The sequence below is a fragment of the Rosa rugosa genome, chromosome 4, assembly GCF_958449725.1.
Source record: "Rosa rugosa chromosome 4, drRosRugo1.1, whole genome shotgun sequence".
Lineage (NCBI taxonomy): Eukaryota > Viridiplantae > Streptophyta > Magnoliopsida > Rosales > Rosaceae > Rosa > Rosa rugosa.
Genome location: NC_084823.1, coordinates 17,186,154 through 17,205,668, shown reverse-complemented (window position 1 = coordinate 17,205,668; position 19,515 = coordinate 17,186,154). Strand labels below are relative to the sequence as shown.

Below are 19,515 nucleotides of genomic sequence, written 5' to 3'. Positions count from 1 at the left end.
CCGCCAAATCAGCGCGAGAAGGTTAGCAGCAATACCGCAGCGCCTGCTGCAACCGCTGCTACCACGCAAATGAAAGGTAAAGAACAAGCCCTGGTCATTGGCGGCAGCAAAGAAAAGACCACGCTGTCAGGTGGACAGACTGCTAGACAGAAGCAGCAGGCATCAAAAGGTGTTGAAACTTCGTCCGACTCCGCCGTGTTTATTCAGTACGACAGCGATGGGGCAGAGAACGTATATCAAGAGCTGCCAGGAAGCTATTATGGGATTGACCAAGCTGGTAACCCGGTCAAGATAACAGCTTTGGCAAAAGAGATGCCTATGCCAGCCGTGACTCTTCAACAACCAGCTACAACCCGCGTTGTACAGATAGGAGGAGGGACAGCAGCTGCAAACCAAGCAATACCTGTGTAGGCTGTTCGCCATACAATGGCAACACCTCCTCCTCCTCCTCTGGGTCCAGAATATGTGAGACGAGATGAGGTAGAGGAGATGATCAGACTGGCTAACCCTAGGACCCAGATGGATGGGGTCTATGAGGGACCTTTCCCGCCGCATATAATGCTCGCGCCTTTCCCTAGAGGCTATAAAAATATCATATTTTCTTCTTTTTCAGGGGAGGACACCGAGACTGCAATAACCCACTTGGCCAGGTTCAAGGTGCAATGCGGCCAGTACCAGAATGATGACATCCTCAAGTGCAGGATCTTTGGCACCTCTCTCTCTAGAGCTGCCTTTAGGTGGTTTTCCAAACTCCGACCAGGGACAGTGACAGATTGGCCCGCAATGGAAAAGCTCTTTTGGGAAACTTTTGGAGCCATCGAGCCTGAGGTGGATTTGGCTTCTCTCACTCAGATGGCCCAGCAACCTACTGAGTCTGCAGTCTCATACCTTCAGCGCTTCCAGATTCAGAAGGCCAAACTGAACGTGATCCTGCCTGAGAAAGAGTTGATCAAGTTGGCGATCAAGGGACTGGAGCCTTGCCAGCGAAAGAAGCAACATGGCAGCATGATCCAGTCAATGGGAGAGCTTATCACAGAAGTGGGCAGCTTTGAACATCTTCTTAGAGAAACTGATGCAAGAAAGAATGCATCCAAAGGGACATATGTGCCAGGAAAGCATCGCACAGTTGCAGCCTTGCATTACCAGCCAGCTACCTATGACCCTTATTACCATCATCACGAAGAAGAGCTAGTGCAGGAAGAAGATGAAGAGGAGGATAATGACATCGCTGCCTATGAGCTGACAGGGAGGAAGAATACAGCCTTGAAACAATTGAAAATCTCCAAAGAGCCTGTAAAGCTCAAGTCAATGGCCTTCACTAAACCTGAATTCGCGACATATACATATGATGCCAATAAAGCACATGAGATTCTAGATGAGATGATCGCCGCGAAGATGGTGAAGACCGACTTCGGACCTTTTCCGCGACCAGATCAGCTGAAAGGAAAGAAATACTGCAAATTTCACAACCTGTGGAATCATAATACAGCTGACTGTGTGAAGCTCAAAGACCAGATTCAGGTATGGCTTAATAATGGCAGTTTGCAGGTGGAAGCTCCAGTAACAGCCGCAGCGCTCGTTGACCTGAACCCTTTTCCTGACACTGGGATCAACATGGTCGATGTGAACTGGGCCAAGCAGCACCACAGGAAACCAACCCTAGATTTGAGCACAAAGGGGAAAGGAGTCCAAGCTGATGATGATAAGATCCCTACAAAGAGAAAGGCTGAACCAGCAAGCCAAGCTTCATTCGTGGTCCTATGCTCGCGGTGCAAGGAAGAGTGTGGCATCCAAGTGTCACACGAAGAAGTCGAGCAGACATTTCTTTTTGGTTCTCTCCCGCCCATCAAGTGGGCTTCGCCATCGCGAAACTATCAACCTGCCAGCCCAAGAGAAAAGGAGAAAGTGGAACCACCGCCATCTCCAAAGGATTCCAATCTTTTCAAGAAGCTGAGAGCGGCCGCGGTGGATAGAAAACAAGAGGAGCAGGCTAAGATCAAACACCAAGACGCTCTGACTAAGCCCTATATTCCACCTGCTTCCACCGCTACCATCAAGGAAGGTAAGTGGTACACACGGGAGAAAGGAAAGGCAGTGGAGATAAGTCCTTCCAGAAAGAGGAAACTGCAGCGCAGGTTTGGAGAAGCCAAGCGCGCGCTAGAGGCTCTCGACCAGGGCCTGATCAAACATTCGCAGTTGGTTAAATCACCTGAGCAATATCAGAAAGAGATGGAGGCGCTAGCTGCTAAACCATTAATAACTCCCCGTAGCTTCCAGAAGCAAGCGAGCTCAGTAACAGGGGCATCAAAGCCTAGTGTTTTTTGCAGGATCACCGACGAAAGGAGACCTCCCCCAGCTCGAAAGGTGAGCTCGCCAACTAAACGACCACCTGTCAGACGCAAACTGTTTCGTGAAGACCCGGAGGCCAAATCCTCAGTTTTTGAGAGACTGGGGGGCAAGGACAGGACTTCCGACGCTTTACAGTGGAAACCCAAACAGGTCCAGAGTGTAGTAGTCATCCCTTCTGAGGTGAATGTAGTCAAGGAGCCAAAGTCAATTTCTCCTAAGCGGGTTACCGGAATGCAGGAACATGAGCAATGCGATGTAAAAGGTCTCACTGAAGAATCGTTGGTGGACCGGCTGGCTAAGCTGTTCAACACTGACATCCCTGTCAACGAACTCAAGTTGGACCTAGATGAGGGCATGGATGAAACAGTTATGACTGATACGTCCTGCAACATGGTTTACGTACTACCCGCGAGGTATGCACTGCCCGTCGCCGCGCAGGATTGCGTGGAAGCTGAGGAAAGTAGCGCACAACCCTTGCAGATTACTTCAGCAGTTACGGCACCTGTAGAAGAGGCTGTCTTTCTTGAAACAGAAGATGCTAACAGCAGCGAATTCTTCATGAGCTTTACCAGGCCAACACCTGCTATGGTCCAACACATGCGACCTTTATACATAACAGCAGAAGTTGGCGGTACCAAAGTTAGCAAGATCATGGTTGACACCGGAGCTGCCGTGAACGTCATCACTACCAGGACCATGCACTTGCTCGGGATCAAGAAAGAGAAGATCCAGTCTACATCCCTTACACTCAAGAACTTCGCGGGGACCGTGACAAAGACTTTAGGGTTACTTTTCTTGCGCATCAAGGTCGGCCCTGCAGAGGGAGTTTATACTTTCTTCGTGACAGATTGTTATGCAACTTATAGTGCTATTTTGGGCAGAGACTGGATCCACCGGAGCTATTGTGTTCCGTCAACTCTCCATCAGGAACTCGTTATGTGGAACAGGGAAACAGATAAGGCTGAGGTGATCAAAGCGAACCCTCGTCCATTCCCAGTGTCCGCGAATTATGTAGATACCAGGTATTACTTGGAGCCTATTACTCCATTGCAGGTGAGTGGCATCGATAACAAAGGCCGCCCCACAGGGGTGACGGCCTCTGATTTGGCACAGTGGGGGCTCACGCTCGCAAAAGAGGGCCTAGAGAGGCCTGGCCACGCTGTGCCCAAACCCTTGAACGATTAATGGATTACGACTTTCCGGACGAAGGGATAGAGGCCCTCCACTCGTTGTATGAACGACTATCATCATACTTAGTGGAAAGAGAGGCCTATGATCAAATCGCGACCTTAGAAACCGTCAATGAAGAATTCTCTGATCACGATCACGAAGATGAGGTCGAAATTCAGCTCGCTCCGGCAGCGCTGGACGATACGCCCCCCAAGGTCAGAGACCCTACCGAGAAAGTCAATCTTGGGACAACGGCTGAGTCTATGGAAGTGGCTATCAGCGCTTACTTAGAGCCTAGCGAAAAGCAGAGGCTTATTGAGCTATTACTGGAGTTCAAAGACTGCTTTGCAGAGAAATATGAAGATATGCCCGGCCTGTCACAGGACTTGGTTTGCCATCAGCTGCCAACACTCCCTGACAAGAGGCCTGTGAAGCAAGAACCGCGAAGAATGAATTCAGAAACTCAAGTTCTCGTCAAGGAGGAAGTCGAGAAAATGCATAAATCAGGCATTATCAGGGTGGCCAAATACAATCAGTGGCTCTCCAATATAGTGCATGTTCGCAAGAAGAATGGTAAGATGAGGGTCTGCGTGGATTACAGAGACCTCAATCTCGCGACACCTAAAGATGTTTACCCCATGCCGGTGGCGGATATGTTGGTAGACGCCGTGGCAGGACATGAGTTGTTGTCCTTTATGGATGGCATCGCAGGGTATCACCAGATTCCAGTTGCCGAGGAGGATAGACATAAAACCATTTTCAGGTGTCCTGGGTTCGCGGGCGTTTTCGAGTACGTGGTCATGCCTTTTGGGCTAAAGAATGCTGGGGCCCCTTATCAGAAAGCCATGAACCTGATCTTCCACGATATCCTTGGAAAGATTTTGGAGGTTTACATCGATGATGTGGTGGTGAAGTCCAAGAAGAAGGGGGATCACATCACAGACCTCGGGAAAGTCTTCGAGCGCATGCGACAACACAAACTTAAGATGAATCCCGCCAAGTGCGTGTTTGGAGTTCAGGCTGGAGATTTCCTGGGATTCATTGTCCATCAAAGGGGAATTGAGATCCCTGAAGATAAAGCGAACGCAGTCATCAACGCCTCCCCTCCACGAACGAAGAAGGAGCTACAACGCTTGCTGGGTAAAATTAACTTCCTGCGACGATTTATTTCTAACTCTACAGGTAGGATCCAGCCCTTTTCTCCACTGCTGAAGTTGCAAGGACAGAAAGAGTTTGTCTGGGAATTTCAACATCAAAAGGCTTTCGAGAAAATCAAGGCCTATTTGGCGAGTCCACCAGTGCTTGTTCCTCCTCGCGCTGGATTCCCATTGAAGCTATATATTTCAGCAGCTGAGGCTTCCATTGGTAGCCTACTTGCCCAAGATGATGAGGGAGGTGTCGAGCATGCCATCTTGTACCTCAGTCGGACACTTACGGATTGCGAAACGAGTCGGACACTTACGGATTCCGAAACGAGGTATACTCCTATGGAAAAGCTGTGTCTCACGCTGTACTTTTCCGCGTGCAAATTGCGACACTACATGTTATCCTTTACTACATGCAATCCCATCAACGGGCGCTTCCTGAAGAAGTATTACCCTAGTGTTTGGGAATATGAGGACCCTCCAGATCCTCCTTCTTCCCAGACTGGGGGACAACCATAGTCTTCCTCGGCTCCCATCATCCCTTTAGGCCTTTCCTGTGGCCTTTGTTTCATGGATTTGCTTCGCCTACGAATACTAGGGGGGCAACACTCTATACATTTATTACAAAATCCCTTGACAACATGTGTTGAAAATTATATGTAATTGCCTATACATGAGGCCTTATTTTATTTAACAGTTTACATTTTCAAATTCATAGACAATATGTGTTAAGAATATATATATAATGGCCTATGCATGAGGCCTTATTTTATAACAGTTTTTTGAAGAATATTCAGAAACTTTCATTCATAAAGTGGCTTTGCGGCCAGAAGCATTACAAATCAAGATAATTACATTTGCGGTTTACAAGGCCAAAAGTGGCTTAATAATCATAAGAGTTGTAGATCTGCTGAAAATTTCATTATCTTGTGATCTTGTGGTGACAAAGGGGGTGGCTGAGCTTTGGTCATGAATACTCTTCCTCTCTTCACCCACATGCTCCTTTGATGTGAGTCACAGCTGCTCTCATTTGTACTGGAGGCAAAAGGAAGGAAATAATCCATCCCAAACCTTCTAGTGGATTACCCTCCGAGATGGAGATGGTCTGCAGGAGAGCGCGACTCACAACCACATCTACCTCCAGGGGAATGACAGAAGTCTGACAGTCTGTTCCCGGAGGTAGGCTGCGAAAGAAGAACAGCCGGCCTTGAGTGGCCTTCCTCCCTTCTTTCGCCTGCTCCAACGCGAGAAATCTGAGGAGAGGGATCCCTCAGAATCAGGTTCCGCCGCGTTAGGAGCGCCGCGTGTTCTTCAACCTAATGGAAACTGGGGAATTCCATCCGGATTTCCAGAGACCAAAGACATGCGGATGGACCTGAGATTAGGCCATAAGACCTACCCAGGCAGTGAGATTAAGCCATAAAACCTAAGGATTTGAGGTTGAGGCTGAGATCGTGAGGAGAAGATTTCAGAAACAAAAGGAAGAGAAGTAGGGTTTGTGAAACTATTACTGTCAGAGCCATATTTGCTTGAGTTTGTCTTCTCGAAGCGCAGGTATTTATAGGACCAGTCTCAGTGGTCTTAACTGCGCGTTGGGCAGTTAGAATATGTTCAACGCCATCAATATGAGTATCGTTGGAATTGAATGCAAAGATCTTGGAAATGAAGATAATTGAAAGCGCGTGGGAAGCGGGACAGTTTCCAAGGAGGTAACCGCTTTGTTTCGAGATTATCTTTTCAAAACAGTTTCAAAAGCAATAAAAGCAAGTTAAATGCTAAATTGCTTGAAAAATAAATTGAACACATATTTGGGCCATGCAATGTGGGCTAAATATTTAAATTATTAATAATTATATTGTTCGTACAAATATGGGCCTGGGATTGGAATATCAGAGGCCCAAAAGTCTTCGACCTGCATGGGTCAAGCGAAGAAAGAGCTCGTCCAGGCGAAAACTAGCATCCGCGGCGGCTTGTGCGGCTTGTTGGGCAGCTACTCGAGCTTGGGCCAGTTCTTGGGACAGCACCTCGAAGGCAGCAAGGGGTTGTTCTAATTGAGGCTCCGCATGGACGAGCCTAGCAGTGACATCAGTCAACCGGGCCTGAAGGGCCTGAATCTGGGACCTTAAATGGTTCCTTTCGAGCGTCAGATCTCTGATGAGGTCAGCTTGGTCACCCAAGAAATCGCGCGCATTGTCTGTTTGTTGAGTAAGGGTCCGGTAGTGTGCTTCGGTTTGCCTGGCTTGAGCGCTCGCGACCGCCCTCTCATTGAGCCCTTGCGGGAGTTGCTGCAATAGCTGGTCAACATCGCAAAATTGATCTTCAGAGACGGCGCCCTCGCGGAGAAGCACTCTCAGATATTCCAAAACTTTCGCGGGCGCCCCAGGGATTAGAATATCAGGGCCCAAGAGGCGACGAAGACCTTCTTTGGCGTCGTCTACAACCCCATGTGGGGTCACTTCAAGCACGCGAGCTAACCGTTCTAAAGTGGACGGAGTGGGTTGCTCAGCAACAGGGGCCTCAAGAGGCTCCGCAACAGGTACTGCTTCTGGCATTGGCTCAGGCAGTACTCCTATCTCTTCGACTTCAATGACTTAGGGGGCATGAGGAACAGGTTCTTCACCAACCACATTGGGAGCAGGTTCAGCAGGAGCCTCATCCGCTATTTCTCTGACTACCGCTTCTGCATTTGGACCCTGGAAAGAAACATCTTCAGAATAACCAAATCAAAGGTAAAGATAAAACTTCTGGTTAAAAGAAGTACCTCTTCAGCTGGTAGCTTGCGGGAGTCTGCTATTGGTATTGGGGCAGTCTCACCGGAAGTTGGACCTGAGTCGGGTACTCCTGATTCTAGAAGGAGAATTGGTTGCTCGCGGGGAATATGGAGAAGTGGCAGCCTTTCTTCAGGCTCATGCGAACTGGCATCTATGACTTGCGCCGGAACTACAACCAACTGCATGTTGCTTGCAGCATTGATTGCAGAGGGAGGGTCACCAGTGTTTTCTTGGGCTGACGTGCCAGATACACCCTCGCCGGCGGCAGAGGAGCCTTCTCCAACTTGCCTCGGAAACCTACAACGAACCTGAAGCAGAGAAACGTTCTCATATATGGCAAAACAAAGTGTCAATACCCACTTTAGATAGGAATATTACCGATCGATCAGCGACTGGTTCATCTGTTGCCCAAGGACCAGTCCGGAATTCAGCGCGACTGCGTTTGCGTGCTAAAGCAGCAGCGATCTGGCAAATAAACCAAATTAGAATTTGAGAAGGCTGCCAAACTATGCGTGTTGAGAAGAAAGTCCTTACAGTTTGAGGATCATCATCATCAGAGGAGGAGTCCTCTACTTCAAGCTTGCTCAGCTTTGCTTTCTGTTTAGCGGCCGGGCCAGTGCCTGGAGGAACACCTGCGGCGCGATGGCTTGAAGGCGGTGCGCGCCCCTGTTATGAACTTTGAGTTAAGAGTTTGAAGTTGAAAATGATCAAGGAAACAACGAATATGAACTTACCTCTGGAGGATGCTCGCGAATTACAATTCCAGCCTGAACCAAGCGTGGGGCTCGCGCGGGTCGCGGAGCCGGTTCAGGTGGTGGAGGTCTTTCTTCATTTTCATGGAAGCGAGCGAGCTCTTCAGTATCAGCATCATAAGGATATCTCAGTTCTTCGAAGATGGCCGCGAAGAGTTCGTCATCTCTTTGCCTCCAGCAGTTAACAGAGACTTCCTTCCACCATTGATCATAATCTTCAGCGGTCCCGTCTATGGGGACGATATCAGCCGCCCAGTCAGGGAGATCGACCAGCGCAAGCATGCTTTGTTAGGGCGGAGGTCCAGTTAAGGGGCCAATCCTGGTATAAAGTGCGATAGAGGGCACCCAGCACTGGTTGTCCTAGCCCCACGCGGCGGCCGTTGTAGAGGGCCGTTGCTAGAAGAGTCCAGGCGCCAGTGGGCTTACAAGCAGAAGTACAAAAAATGAACTTGCAGAGCCAGTACTCCAGGAAAGCAATACCACCAGTCGCATTGCGCTCTTTGCGATAGTGGGTCACCCACCGCGGATAGGAGCTGCTATGAGCACTGCGACCGGTTTGGGCCATGGTGGCGGTGAAGGTGTCAGAATCAAATTGGCCATGCAGGTAGGGCTCGCCATCGATGGGTAACCCAGTAATGGTGAGGATATCCAACAATGTTATACTCATTTGGCCAAATCGAAAATCAAAGGTGTTGGTGGCAGTATGCCAAAAGCAAAGAAAGGCAGCGAGTGGTGAGCGATTCCCACCGCGAGGAAGGCGAAAGCATAAATCGATGGTGTGGGTAATACCTGCCCTGTCCCAGCGAACCAAATCTCGTGCTCTTACTTCACGATACCAGGAAAGCTCCTCTGGGCTGATTTTGGACGGCCAATGCCCTATTTTTGCTCGATGATTGTGTACACCCCAACTGCTGAAATCTGCAGGGGTCCTCCGGAGGACTTGGGTGGGTCGACGAATGGGCAGACTATAGAGGACGATGACGTCGTCAGGAATGGAGTCTCGCGGTGTCGGACCCAGCCCGGCGTGATGATTTGAAAGCCTGAGAAGCAAAGGTCTCTGGACGGAAGTATGAGCGCGATAGTGGGCACCGATTTTGACTCCCCAGGTGCGAGCGATGCCATCAGTGAGTTCTTCTTCCTGATCGATGATCACCTTCTTTGGCGGAGCCATTTCTGGGTTTCTGCAAAGTGAGTTTGGAGCAGGAGTCTTTCTGGGTTTAAGAGGCTGGAAGGGTTTCTGATGTGACAGGCCTAGAGTGGCTGCGGTATTTAAATAAAAGATTTTGTGAGGGAAACGATGCGACGAAAAGACATTTTGCCAAGCGAATAGACGCAACCCTCATTAATTGCATCGTTTCGATCATCAGACGTGTCGTTTTAGTCCCCTTCAATCAGTTACAAATATGGGCCTGATATCGGGGCCTGGGGGGCAATGTTTGAGCCCAAAAGTAATTTTGCCAAGATCCTTTAGTGGGATTAGCATAACGGGCCGATACCTGCGGCCCAAAAATAAGCCTACTCGGGTTTGGGTTTCAGCTTCACCCATTCCGTGATCCATGAGGAAAACGAAACCTTATTGGAGTCGGGTAGTGAGGATTGAATAGGAAACTTCAATCAATATCCCTTCTATGACAAGGAACAGTCGAAACCCTAGGTATATATACCAGGTTTCAAGGACGAAAAAAGGACCTCTCTCATATCAATCAATCCTAGCGATTACAAAGCCTCCCCGGAGCAAACCTTCAACCTTGTTGAAACCCGGCGACCGTACTTCCAGCCCCAGTCTCCCCAGGAGCCGACTGCGAGCGCAACCGCCACCGTTACTTCCAGCGAAGCAAGGGTAACGCCCTCGCAACCCAGCGAAGCTAAAGATACGCTTTAGCAAACCCCGTGCTTTCTCAAGATTTCCCAGTGATTGCTCTGCTCAACCTACAACGTTGAGTATCGATTATGGTGACCGAAGAGATCACATCTAAAGTCCTTATCCGTAAGGCAAAAGTCCTTTTCCGAAAGGCTAGAGAAGAACCCTGTGACGAGGTTGGTGCTCTCCTCGTCCACAGCGCTTGAAGAAGAAGTCAGGTCAAGGGACTACCCCAACGACTGCACCCCGCGGTGCTGGCACGCCTGCGCAATCACTCGCTCAAAAGAGACAGTTTGCAAGCCAACTGGTTTTTGCGCCAAACACCACTCGCCCATTTCGCCTCCACGCCACCGTCGCCAACCCAGCCGCAGACTTAACTCTCACAACTGCCGCTGCCGCCGACGACGACGACGATGAGCCACCGATATATAATGAAGACCAGAAGCTTCTAATCCTCCTCCGCCAGAGAAAAACAGAAGAGGCTTGGATTCTCTACACCCAATCCTCCCGCCTCCTCGCCTTCGCTGCCGCCAAGGCTGGCCAGACCCGCTACGCCACCTCTATCGTCAAGTCCATGCTCCGCTCCGGTACGACTTCGTCCTCGCCGATTTGCGCAGCTAGCTTTTGCAGGTGGAGCCAGATTAAATCGGAGCAGCTTTTACCACTCCTCTCTTCTCTGCCCATCCATTTTCGTTTCTTTGTTTCTGGAGAAAAAGATCCATTCAATTTCTAAATTATTCCACTATAATTGAAAGAAATTGAACTTATATTTTGTTCAACAGATTGATAAATCTAATTTAATGGTGTGAGGATAATTTGGGGTTGGATTTGGATGTAGTGGTTGAATTCATTTTGGATGGGGTTATATCGCCATCTTTCTCTGTTTCTTGTATGATCAGTTCGGGAGGAATGATCAAACTAAGTATTTTGCAGGTTGTTAATCAGAGATTTTGTCCATGGGGTTTTCATATTTGTGCAAGGCCACTGATGCAGCACGATTCTGTGGATGGAGGGGGGGGGGGAGAGGAGATAGAGAGAGAAGGGTAGTTTTGAAAGAAAAATATTATTGAATTGATAAGAAGTATTAAAAAAAGCAAAGGGAGTGTAGAATGTAAAAAAGAGTGTGCAAATTTCAGCCCCTTATTATATTGCATATATAAATACAAGTATTGAAAATCATACGTTGCCAATAATGGCAAAAAGCTGAAAGAAAAGAAAAAAAAGAAACAAGAGAGAAAAACCCTAGAAGAAAACTCGGTCGTTTTGTACTGAAAGTTCATGCCCTGTCCGGCGGCACACCCTCGCGGCGGCGTCGTCGGACGGGCCGGAGAGGACCTAGAGTCCGATAGTGGGTTTTTCCGGTGTATGCCCAGTCAGGGTGAAGGTTGCGTGGTGATGGCGTCACGGTCCAGATCGGGTGTAGGTGAAGTTGGGCGATGGCGGTGTGTTGACAGGCGGACAGGGCTGGCGTCTCCGCTTGGCGATCTACGGTGGGACTCGACATTGGCGACGCGAAAACCAGTTGGGGTCGACGGGGCTCGGTGTTGGTTGGCTGAGTTTTGGAGTTTTCGTGCAAGATCCGATCTGGTTCACTCCGATCTTATCTTTGCCGGCTCCAATATGGGTTGGAGGGTGATGAGGGGAGAGTCTGGTGTAGGTGGGCCGCCTGTTGGTCTGCTCTACTTCCGATCGGAGTTGGGACGCTGCCGGTTGTGGGCCGGCAAGGGAGATGGAGACGCCACCGCTAGTGGACTGGCAAGGGAGGTGCATGCGAGACGGAGGGGGCGCTGCTGCTGCAATTTTTCACTCGGACTTGGGCTGGGAAGTGGTTGGGCCTGGGCTTTGGTTTTGGGCCCATGTTATCTTTGTTTTTCTATTATGATTTATTACTTTTTATTTTTCGTAAAATGTGGCTTCATGCCAGCAATAAGTCCCTATCAATCTATAGTAGGGTGACGTGCACTTGGTCCCGGAATGCGCACCCAGTGTGCCTTGTCTGGCTTAGGGAGGCGGCGAGTCATTTACTTGATTAAATGGACGCAACCTCCTAGTGGCAGGATGAAATTGAGTGTTGCCAGATTTATTTCTGTGCGGCAGCATAGTGGGAAACCTGTGTTATTTGTAATGATGCTTCTTCGTGATAGAGTTATCTTTCCGGTATGTCACCGCTATGTTAAAGTAAATAGAGTAGCCATTCGTGCACTCTTTGCTATTTGGTGCTTGTTAGAATACATAGATTTTATAGAGAGTCTTAGTATTATTTCAGAATGTTCTCTTTATGCTTATTGTAATCTGGGGTTCAGGCTTTATGTCCCCCCCCCCTTGTATTCTGCAATTTCATTAATCAAGGCTTGAGGGCAGCCGCACCAGCCCCTTTCAAAAAAAAAAAAATAATGGCAAAAAGCTGACAAGGAAATGGAGCTTAGTTGGGATTTGACTATAGTAGACTCGTTGGATTATATCGACCAAGACTTCTGAACAAAACTATAGAAATATTGAAATTCCGAAAATGGAAACAATTAAATTATAAATTATTTAAGGTGTGCCTAATTCAAATAAGTTAGAAACAACTTCGAATTTCAGAATTTCAATACTTCATAACACTGTAAAACATCATGTCCTTTAAAATGCCTAGTTAGTGTCCACATGACGGAGATTGAGCAAAGCAAAAGCAAAAAAGAAGAGATCGAGAACCTAGAAAAGGGGACGAAGTACAATTATACTATGAATAATATAGCTCATATAGTCATGTCGACTGTTATTGGAAATAATTAAACAAGCTTATTTACGCTGGGGATAAACAAGCTTATGCATGCATATATAATGAATAGGGAATAGAACATAATTGAAACCCACAAAACTTTGATTTGACTTGATCAGTCCTTGACAGGTTAGAGCAAGTTCACCCGTTGGGTTACCGGGTCACCTACTATTCACTGCTTTTGAGTGTATATTTTCATTCTCTAGATCACGAAATACATTGTGCTCGTGACCCAGTGCACGAAATACACTGTGCTCGTGACCTAGATGGTGAAATTAACACTAAAAAGCAGTGAATAGTTGGTGACCTGGTGACCCAACGGGTGAACTTGCTCTTAGAGCAAGTTCACCCGTAGTCAAGAAATGTCAAGGTCGAAAAGTCAAAAATTCGACCAGTCAAGTTACTGTTTACTGCCACTGGACATAGAGGAGATAGAGAGAGAAGGGTAGTTTTGAAAGAAAAATATTATTGAATTGATAAGAAATATTAAAAAAAGCAAAGGGAGTGTAGAATGTAAAAAAGAGTGTGCAAATTTCAGCCCATTTAATTTATAGGTATGTTACTGTATATTTTATTTAAAATTATGAAAAATACAATAAACTTTTAGCACGTGTCATATTTTAATCGGAGGGTAGTACCAGTCCATTGATCAACTGCAGCCTCTTGATCAAGATGTCAAAAGTGTAGTTTAATTTCTTTTATGAAATTAAGTAATGTGAGAGATAAATAAAGAAATTTCGCAAAAAAAAAAAAAAAAGGTGACTCTTGTGATTAGAGTTCTGAGAATATGAACATGTCATTATAATCAATTTTCTTATTCATAAAACAAAAGAACTAATGACTCATTAGTCCAATTTCATTAAAAAAGAAAAGAAAAGAAACGTGTGGCAGAAAAGCAAATGAGTCAACAAGTTCCAGACACAGAGTCACTCTCTCTCTCTCTCTCTGTGTTGTTTGGTCTTCCAGAAGAAAAATTCTAGACGGAAGGAAATGAAAATGGGATCTCAGTCAGTGTGAGTCTGCCATACAACTGTTCTTAGTTTTGAGGTTATTGGCTTCTTTTGAGAGAGTCTATTTTGGTGTCTGAATAATTGAAGGTGTTAAAAAAGGGGGTAATGGTTAGGCAGATTAGCCGAGAGCAGCCACCGGAGCCTCTTGATTTCTTTATCTGGACTGTTGAGGTAACCAAGTTTCAATCTTTTTCATCATTTCTCGTTCACTAAACTAGATCTTGTTTTGGGGACTTTTTAGTTTCACTCTTCCTGCTGCTATGTTAATCTTTGATTTAGGCATCCTGTATATATATTTGGTGATGGGTTTGTTCCATTTAATCTGCTAACATACTTTGTAAGCTGGAAAGGTTTGGTGAGTTGTGTAATAGCATGATTACCCAGTAAGCGCTTGAGTCTGCCAAGTTCATCAATTTCATGGGAATCGTTATAGCAGGCATGAAAAGGCTAAATGAGATATGTTCTATTGGGAATCCAGCTCATGATGTTACTACATGAAATAATTGCATTTTCTCACTTATCAATTCATCCCTTTCAGCTAGTGTGTTTGATTAAACACGATATTCTTTTTTCTATATGGTTGTTTGAGTCGTCAAACTTTTAACTCTCCTTACTTTTAGTTCTTATTAACTAAATGTGCTATCAAACAACTCTCTGTTGCGTGTGTGCTGATGCAAGTCATTGTTACATTTCGCTATTCACTTGTTCAGTAGTCTCCTCATGGTGTGTGGAGTTGAATTTTCTGGCCATATTAATAGCTATTTTAAGGACTTATTTGCCTACACAATAATAAGATCTATGATCATAGTTGCTCATATAACTTGTGCTAAAGATCACTCCGCCTAGTTAGTAAAACTTGGAGTTACCAATAAATATATTGTAGCGGAAATCATGACAGAAACACATGACTATTGGTTCTGAGAGTAAAATTGGGAAACATATTGAGTCTTGATATATGTCTTGTTGATTAAAGGGTGTTAGAAAATGATTATTGTGATGAAAGACTGCTAACTTTGCCTGTTTCTTGGTATTTTACTATGTCATGTAATGTTGGGTGATATCATTTACAAGTCTAATGTGATTAACTGAAAAACAACAATTCGAATCACTCTAAAATTAGGTAGATTCTAAACATCTGAAATGATTCCACTATGCCAGCTAAAACTACATCTTATCTAACTCACCTGGTAGACTGTGAAGTAACGAGTATAAGGTTTGTTAAAGAGAGGGGGAAAAAAAAGGTTGAAAAATGTTCCTCTTTTTTCTATTGGATTGATGTTAGTCTGTCTAATAGAACTCATCCAAGTATTTCCCAGGGGATTGATGGTGACTTGATAGCTTGAGGTTAACATGCACCATAATGAGAGGCAAATAAGTGAAATAACTATCTATTTCATCTGTCAATAAAAAGGTAAAGTATTCAGTGACATGTGTTCTCATACTTTGCTTTCCCTTGTGAACAGGATGTTGGTCTGTGGTTGGAAGAGATAAATCTGGGCAGTTACCGCCAAACATTTAAAGAAAATGGTGTCAATGGAGAGTACCTGGAAGGCATGTCCATGTTCACTACTGAGCAGATTCTTCGTTTTATAAGAAAATACCACATGAAATGGGGGGACTTTATCACGCTCTGTAAGGAACTAAGGCGAATTAAAGGTCTGCATTTACTTTCTTTTATTATGCATTTGTATGACTGTCAGCAGAAGACGCTTCTTTTTCGTCTTAGAATGAGACGGGAAATGTCATTTGTGCATTCATCATTGGCACTTTTGGGTTACTTGTTGATTAGAAATTTCTCAAGCAGTCTTTCCATGTGGATGTGTTATTCAAAGAAGAAGAAGAAATATTACAGAAAATGAGAATGCCTCTGATTCATTTTTATCACAAAACATTTGTTTAATCGCTATGTTACTCTATGGAAATGTTGAAGTAGTCCTCTCATGAAGTGGGGCTCCGTAATACTTATTATTGAATGTTATGCACATTCATGATCTGCATCTTCTCTAAGCTGAGTGACTTTCACTGGTGATGCAAGGTGGCAATCATGCTTCATTAATCTTATGCATCTATATGGTCTACTGATGGCATACACGAACATTAAGAAAGCGTTACTGGATGCTATTGAAGCATTAACAAACTTCCCTTAATGTCATTATCATCTGTTATGTTTAAGCCTTTTTAAACCATGTTCCCTGAGCTGCATATATGTCTTTCTCCTCTGGAATTTGAATTGCATTTAAATACCATGGGTGTCTGCTGATACAAATTTTGTATCCAGTCGCTTGCCTGAAAGGAGAGCAAAAAGTTCGCAGGCCATGGTGGGCTCCGTCTTGCCTCTCAGTAGTATTTGTGAAGGTGGCAGAGCAAAACAGACAATCACGCGTTGTTTCCTTGAAGCTGGAACCATAAAGGAAGATCGTATCTGTACCTACTTATATATTCCTCTTTTGCTTACAGAACAAAGTAGGAAAGTACCTTTTTTTTTTCCCTCCTTTTTCTCGTTTGTTCTTCACTGGAGAATTCTGTATTATAGTCTTCAATGTAAATATTACTGGTTGTTTGATCTTTATATGATTATGTAATTTTGAGGAACCCATAGGGGCAATCAACTTCTGTTTGCAATCATCCAGTCCATGTTTATGAAGTTACTGTTGCTCATGATAGGAGAAAGTGAAGCTTTACTATTTTTAGTCATGTTTCTGATAGATAATTGACCTTCACTTGTGAATGCTTAGGTCATTATTGAACTCCTTAACTCACTCTTTAAGAAATCCTGGATTTTGGAGTGATGAAGATTACAGTATTTGTTTTGGCACAGGTACATCCACATTTTGTGATTGTAATTGCTGAGCAATCATTATTTGCTTGCATTTATAAATGAGATCTAATAAACATGGAAGACAAAGATGACTAAGATTTGATTTGGCTATGTTTTAAATGCAAAAGGAGACGTTGAGAGATGGGGGTGTAGTGCCCAGTTGAATGTGAATAACTCTTCAATATTGCTGAAGAACATGAATGATGAATCATACTGACTGAAAATTATACATATTTTCAGGATAATATACCTTTGCTTGGTTTCCTTAAATTCCAATTCCTTAAATTCTAGAATGGTTAGAGAAAGTTTTGCCAAACATCTAGTTCGTGTCAAAGTGCAGTCCACTTTTTTTTTTATCATAGACAACACTTTGGTGGCTGACGAGATTACTCATTTTTTCCACAATAAGCGGCTGGGCTCGGAATGGCTCTGAAACTCAGCATGAGATGACTGCATGAAATGGAGCTTTTTCAAAGCTGCGCTACTCCAGTTTGAGTTTGCGGAAAATTGAGCCTCAACCATTAATGTGGACGGTTGAGCATTCATGCCATGGCGAACTGCCCAGACACAGTCAATCCCCGTCTTATATATCATGCAAAATGGATAATGATAAAGGGCGCGAGGCGCCAATAGGTATAGTTAATTTCTGACGAAAAGCTTGTATAGTTGTATTTGAGACCGTGCAACTGATGTTTCTTAATTAAAGAGATAATTTTTCGCATGCTAGATCGATATTACAGGCATCATATATCAGAAAGGCCATTGCAACAGCCAGCAGCCACCATGGGCAATGGGAACAAAACTGGATTACACATATAGTACCTTGCTCATCGCCACCAGCCACCAGCCAAACTGAAACCCATTACCTTCTTCTCGGCTGCCATGTATTTGATCGATGAAGTAGATTTAACGTCTCTCTCTCTCTCTCTCTCTCTCGACTAGCTAGGTACATATATGAGAGAGAAGAATAGGTACGTAATGGTAGTGTTTCCTTCTAAAAAGTACAGTGGTTTTTAGTTCACTTCTATGACATGTTTTAGTGTGACGAAATTAGAAAATAAAAATACATGTTTCATTAGATACTGTTGTTGATGCAGAATATAATCAAATAAGCCCTATTGTTAGTTGGAATTAGCTATTCCTAGTTGTTCTAGAATTATTTAGTCTCTATAAGTAGAGGCATTCTTGAAGAGTTGAAGACTTGAAGATTGCAGGTTGATGATCCTTGCTGAGTCTTGGATCTCGATCTCTGATCTCTTTTCTCTAATTGTCCTTTCTGTCACCCCAATCCATCGGTTTTTCATCCCTATTAATTCTTCTGTTTCTCTGTAAACCGTAATTTTTCCTTTTTAGTAGATAAATTGAAGAGTCACGATGGTGACAAGCAGCAAGAGTTCAGGCCTATTAAAGTTAGTGGAGGAGAGGTTATTGACGAAGAAAATAGAGGAAGAGAAAAAGCTAGCACAGATTTCATACATCCCCAAGGACTGTATCTCAAACATCCTTGCACGACTTCCTGTTGACTCTATTCAAAGGTCAAGGTTTGTTTGCAAACCATGGTATGATGTAGTTAGAGACCCCAAATTCATCGATGCTCATCTCCAAAGTTCTGAATCTGTTTTGATCTTCTTATCACCAATTGCAAAGCAATCTAAGAAGACACAAGTGGGAGAAAATGGAAGGGCATCTACCCTACAAAAGAAGGGAAACACAGTTCCAGTTGAATCAAAGCTTCTTGACCCAAACAGTATCCCCATGTTTGGTCACCCAGCCTTAAATTCTCCAAAGAATTGTGTCAAGTTTCTGGAATTTAAAAATGGTAAGAGTGGCATAGGAGAGTACAGCTTAAGCTGCTGGGCCAGTGACATCAAAGCCACCTGCAATGGTCTAATATTGCTTGACAACAATTTGAAGAAGGGAGGAGTAATAGTCTTGAATCCTGTGACTAAGAAGTTGATTGCACTTCCTGTGGGTACCTTGTGTAACCATCCAGATGAAGAATCATATGGATTTGCAATGAGTGATGTAACTGGTGAGTATAAAGTAGTCCACTTGTTTTTGGATCAGTTGGGGCCGTTTGCTTGCTGTGAGATATTAAGCCTCTATAAAAAAACATGGTGAGAGGTCAATGGTCCTTCAACCGAGCTCGTTGATAATGGAGGGTTTGGACATGCACCTGTTTCAGCAATCGGAGCTTTGCACTGGCCTTTTTATCGGAGCGATTACGTAGTGTCCATGGAAGTTGATGAGGAGAAGTTTCACCATATAGAGCTCCCCAAAAGTTGCACAACTCATGATAGGATTATTGAAATTTGTGGCTGTTTAGGTTTTGTCACTCATGAGGACATGAACCACATTGACATTTGGATCTTGACGAGTTTATGTGGGGAAGAGTGGACAAAGAATCATAGCATCACAGTGGATACCAAAAGAGACATGGTTCCCCTCTGCAGTTTAAGATTCAAGGGAGATATTATTTTCCATACAAGCGACGGCTCTTTCTATGCTTATGACTTCCAACAGAAACAGATGACAGAGATTATTGGTAAGATTAATAGACTACCATGGTGCTTGCCTCATGTCAATAGCCTTGTTACTTGGGATGCAAGAGAGTGAGGACATGTTCGACTGACATGCAGCATATGCTTGAATTTCTATTTAGTTTTAGATATGCTCCGTCGGGAGTGGGACTCTTGAATTTTCTGCTCTTAAATTTATTGCTATATGTATAACTTCTCATATATATTATATAAGCTTGAATCGCTCTTTCTATTTGATCATAGATCGATCCTGTTCTACATATTTATCCATTTTCCAATACAAGTGCATATATACAGTTTTTTTTTTTTTTTTGGGCTAGAAACAGATACATTAATAA

General features: G+C 44.6%; 1 protein-coding gene and 1 pseudogene across 2 annotated transcripts; both read left to right on the top strand.

Annotated features, from left to right (window-relative positions):
• Positions 1 to 13,684: 13,684 nt before the first annotated feature.
• Positions 13,685 to 16,444, top strand: LOC133706834 (uncharacterized). 2 transcript variants are annotated; one of them, XM_062132392.1, is made up of 4 exons: positions 13,685 to 13,822; positions 13,907 to 13,990; positions 15,283 to 15,475; positions 16,098 to 16,444. In XM_062132392.1, the coding sequence occupies exons 2-4, from the start codon at positions 13,925 to 13,927 to the stop codon at positions 16,226 to 16,228; spliced, it is 390 nt and encodes a 129-aa protein (XP_061988376.1). In that variant the 5' UTR covers positions 13,685 to 13,822; positions 13,907 to 13,924; the 3' UTR covers positions 16,229 to 16,444. The 2 variants fall into 2 exon arrangements, with proteins under 2 accessions (XP_061988376.1, XP_061988375.1); XM_062132391.1 differs by having other exon boundaries at positions 13,703 to 13,990.
• A 1,140-nt stretch (positions 16,445 to 17,584) lies between these two features.
• Positions 17,585 to 19,269, top strand: LOC133744435 (uncharacterized; annotated as a pseudogene).
• Positions 19,270 to 19,515: the final 246 nt, after the last annotated feature.

Bases quoted from the DNA above. Each gene is read 5' to 3' on its own strand.
- LOC133706834 (XM_062132392.1), top strand. From the start codon at position 13,925: ATGGTTAGGCAGATTAGCCGAGAGCAGCCACCGGAGCCTCTTGATTTC. The intron at 13,991-15,282 runs GTAACCAAGTTT...CCTTGTGAACAG, and splicing joins TCTTTATCTGGACTGTTGAG to GATGTTGGTCTGTGGTTGGA. The intron at 15,476-16,097 runs GTCTGCATTTAC...TTTTGTATCCAG, and splicing joins GGAACTAAGGCGAATTAAAG to TCGCTTGCCTGAAAGGAGAG.